The sequence below is a fragment of the Seriola lalandi genome, unplaced genomic scaffold (genome assembly GCF_002814215.2).
Source record: "Seriola lalandi dorsalis isolate HSWRI2012SDOR001 ecotype SW California unplaced genomic scaffold, Sedor1 jcf7180001966614, whole genome shotgun sequence".
Taxonomy (NCBI): domain Eukaryota; kingdom Metazoa; phylum Chordata; class Actinopteri; order Carangiformes; family Carangidae; genus Seriola; species Seriola lalandi.
Window position 1 is genome coordinate 1 of NW_019437282.1, and position 3072 is coordinate 3072.

At 43.9% G+C, this 3072-nt stretch overlaps 1 protein-coding gene and 1 long non-coding RNA gene across 2 annotated transcripts; one reads left to right on the forward strand and one right to left on the reverse strand.

Moving 5' to 3' along the window:
- Positions 1-39: 39 nt before the first annotated feature.
- Positions 40-1300, forward strand: LOC111650199 (uncharacterized). Its single transcript, XR_015436798.1, has 2 exons — positions 40-840; positions 925-1300. It is a non-coding gene; the product is annotated as an uncharacterized LOC111650199 (long non-coding RNA).
- Positions 1301-2589, reverse strand: LOC111650206 (calpain-1 catalytic subunit-like). The gene is made up of 4 exons (XM_023400051.2): positions 2371-2589; positions 1923-2039; positions 1777-1835; positions 1301-1649 (listed from the first exon to the last, which is right to left on the reverse strand). Exons 1-4 carry the CDS (start codon positions 2408-2410, stop codon positions 1626-1628), a joined length of 240 nt encoding a protein of 79 aa, XP_023255819.1. The 5' UTR covers positions 2411-2589; the 3' UTR covers positions 1301-1625.
- Positions 2590-3072: the final 483 nt, after the last annotated feature.

The window sequence follows — 3072 nt, forward strand, 5'->3', positions numbered from 1 at the left end:
TATATATATATATATATATATATATATACACACACATACACACATACAGTCAAGCCCGGAATTATTCATACCCTTCTCAATAATCGATAGAAAAGCCTTTTATTGGCTATTACAGCAATCAAACGCGTCCTATAATTGCTGACCAGCTTTTTGCACGTCTCCACTGGTATTTTTGCCCATTCATCTTTAGCGACGTCTTATTATCTTCTGGGAGAAGCCTGTGTCATTTCCGGTCAAAAAAAAACTTGCTGGTTGAATAAAAGTAACTTTAAGTCAAAATTTGCCAGGGGTATGAATAATTTTGGGCTTGACTGTATATGTATACACAGTACTGTGTGTGTGTGTATGTGTGTGTGTGTGTGTGTATATATATATACATATATGAATAAAATAACTCAGTTCTAACGCCCACATGGAAAAATCAAACAAACCGTTTCATGATATTAATGATATTTTATTTTTCTGTCTCAGATCTTTTGTAAACTACATTTGAGACTTTTTACGAGTCGACTGACGTCTCGTTTAAATACACAAAGACCAAAACAAAAGGTCACAATAACACACAGGTAAACAGTAAACAACAACAGACAACAGACAAGACGCAACATAAAAATCAACAGAAGAGAGAGACAGGAGGCAAAATGAAAAAATTCAAATGAAATTGTATGGAGGTGGTGACTGTATGATGTCATCACTGTGCCATCACCACCTGCCCTGATGTTTCAGGTTGTGATGAAGACGGTGAACCAGCTGAGCTCCTTCTCTCCTCTCAGCCATGTGATGCTGCTCGCTCACCAGAGGCATTCTGGGAAGGTTCTGTGTGCCTGCCAGGTTCCCAAGGTAATCAAAACTCACCTGTCAGTGACATCACAGGGGCATGTGTCACGTTCGGAGCTTCTGATTGGCTGTGTTCTCCCTCCTCAGGACTCAACGTCTCTCCCGGCCTCTGATTGGGCGGTTGCGGTGTGCCGTCACCTCAGGGGGAGCGCCGGGGGCTCAACGCTGGTTGCCAAGGGAACAGGGAGTAGCAATGACATCACCGAGGCTCTGAGATGGGCAGAGGAGTTCGCCCGCCAGAACATGCAGCGATGACCTCATGAAAAGAGATGACATCATAGTGATCTCACAGCACCTCCTAGCGGAGGCCACAACATGCTGTACAGGTTACTCTAAGCCCCGCCCCCAGCTGCAGCTAGCATCCCCTCATTGGATGGCAGGCTCAAGTGTGAAGGTTCATTCTTTTAAACGGATATCTTGAACATTTCTTTGTTTTAAAAGAAATAAAAACATCTCAGATTGATCCTGTTATAAATTATCTTTATTATTCATTATTTTTAACAAGGTCGTTACAGTTTGTTATCAAAGTAAACAACAACAATAAACAGTTAAAAACCAACTAAACACAGAGACTTTAAACCTGTGGTGACGCCTCATATGACATCATAGTGTGACGACGATGATGACGATGATGACGATGGCGATGATGACCTCACTAACGTCCCTCTCCCTCATGATTAGAATAAAAACAAACTCCATTCACCACATGCAAAATATTTCAGGCAGATTTGTTCCGTCCCTTTTTCCAGGATCTGGATCAGACTGGTCCTGGTCCTGGTCCTGGTTCTTCAGAGCAGAGACACATTCAGCCACTACAGGAGAACCACAATAGGGCGTTAGTTTAATCTCTGAATACATAATCATCAGTCATGTGACCAGCAGCCATGTTAGTGCGAGGTCACCAGTCATGTGACCTTCGTCACATCTGAAGCTTCTCACCTCCATAATGTTCAGCTCGACGGTTCCTGAGTCGTCTTTGTCCAACGTGTTGAACGTGTCTGTGGACAGGAAACCATCATCATCATCATCATCATCATCATCATCATCATCATCATCATCATGGAGATGAATCTGTGAGGACTCACTGAACATGGTCTCCAGACGAACCAGACAGCCCACAAAGTTGTCAAAGTCGACGGTGAGATCTGGTTCACTGTAACGAGCCACCAGGACCTGATGAAGAGGATTATTGAGACTGAACCCTGAAACACACAGAGACCAGAACCTGATCAGACCCTGAACCCAGACCAGCAGCAGAACCAGACCACATGTGTATGTGCATCTGTTCAGAGGAGGAGGACTGAGCCTTGACCCGTCCGCCATGTTGTCTTCATGTCCTGTTGGATTCAGTTTCCCTCGTGTCTCACCGTCCTGTTCTATGTTCACATGATCCGTATATAAATATATATTTCTTTAACTATTTCACTTGAACCACAGCTCCCCAGAGACTGAAGGTCGTTTCCTGTCGTGAAGCTCAGAGGTCAAAGTTCAGAACATGAAGCTGCAGGAACAAAACAAGTGTTTGTGTTTTACCAGCTTCCTCCACAGCCGTCCTCATCTCTGTGGAACTCATGGTCCCCGAGTTATCCACGTCCTTCTCACGGTAAATGTTCTGTCACAGAGAACAGCAAGGAACAGCAGAGAACAGAGAACAACACAGAACAGAGAACAACAGAACAGCAGAGAACAAAGAACAACAGAGAAGAACAGAGAACAGCAGAGAACAGCAGAGAACAGAGAACAGCAGAGAACAGAGAACAACAGAGAAGAACAGAGAACAGCAGAGAACAAAGAACAGCAGAGAACAGCAGAGAACAACAGAACAGCAGAGAACAAAGAACAACAGAGAAGAACAGAGAACAGCAGAGAACAGCAGAGAACAGAGAACAACAGAGAAGAACAGAGAACAGCAGAGAACAGAGAAGAACAGAGAAGAACAGAGAACAGAGAAGAACAGAGAACAGCATACAACATTAGAGAACAGGAGAGAACAGCAGAGAACAAAGAACAGCAGAGAACAGCAGAGAACAACAGAGAACAGCAGAGAACAGCAGAGAACAGAACAACAGAGAACAGGAGAGAACAGCAGAGAACAGAACAACAGAGAACAGGAGAGAACAGCAGAGAACAGCAGAGAAGAACAGAGAACAACACAGAACAGAGAACAGCAGAGAACATTAGAGAACAGGAGAGAACAGGAGAGAACAGCAGAGAACAACACAGAACAGAGAACAG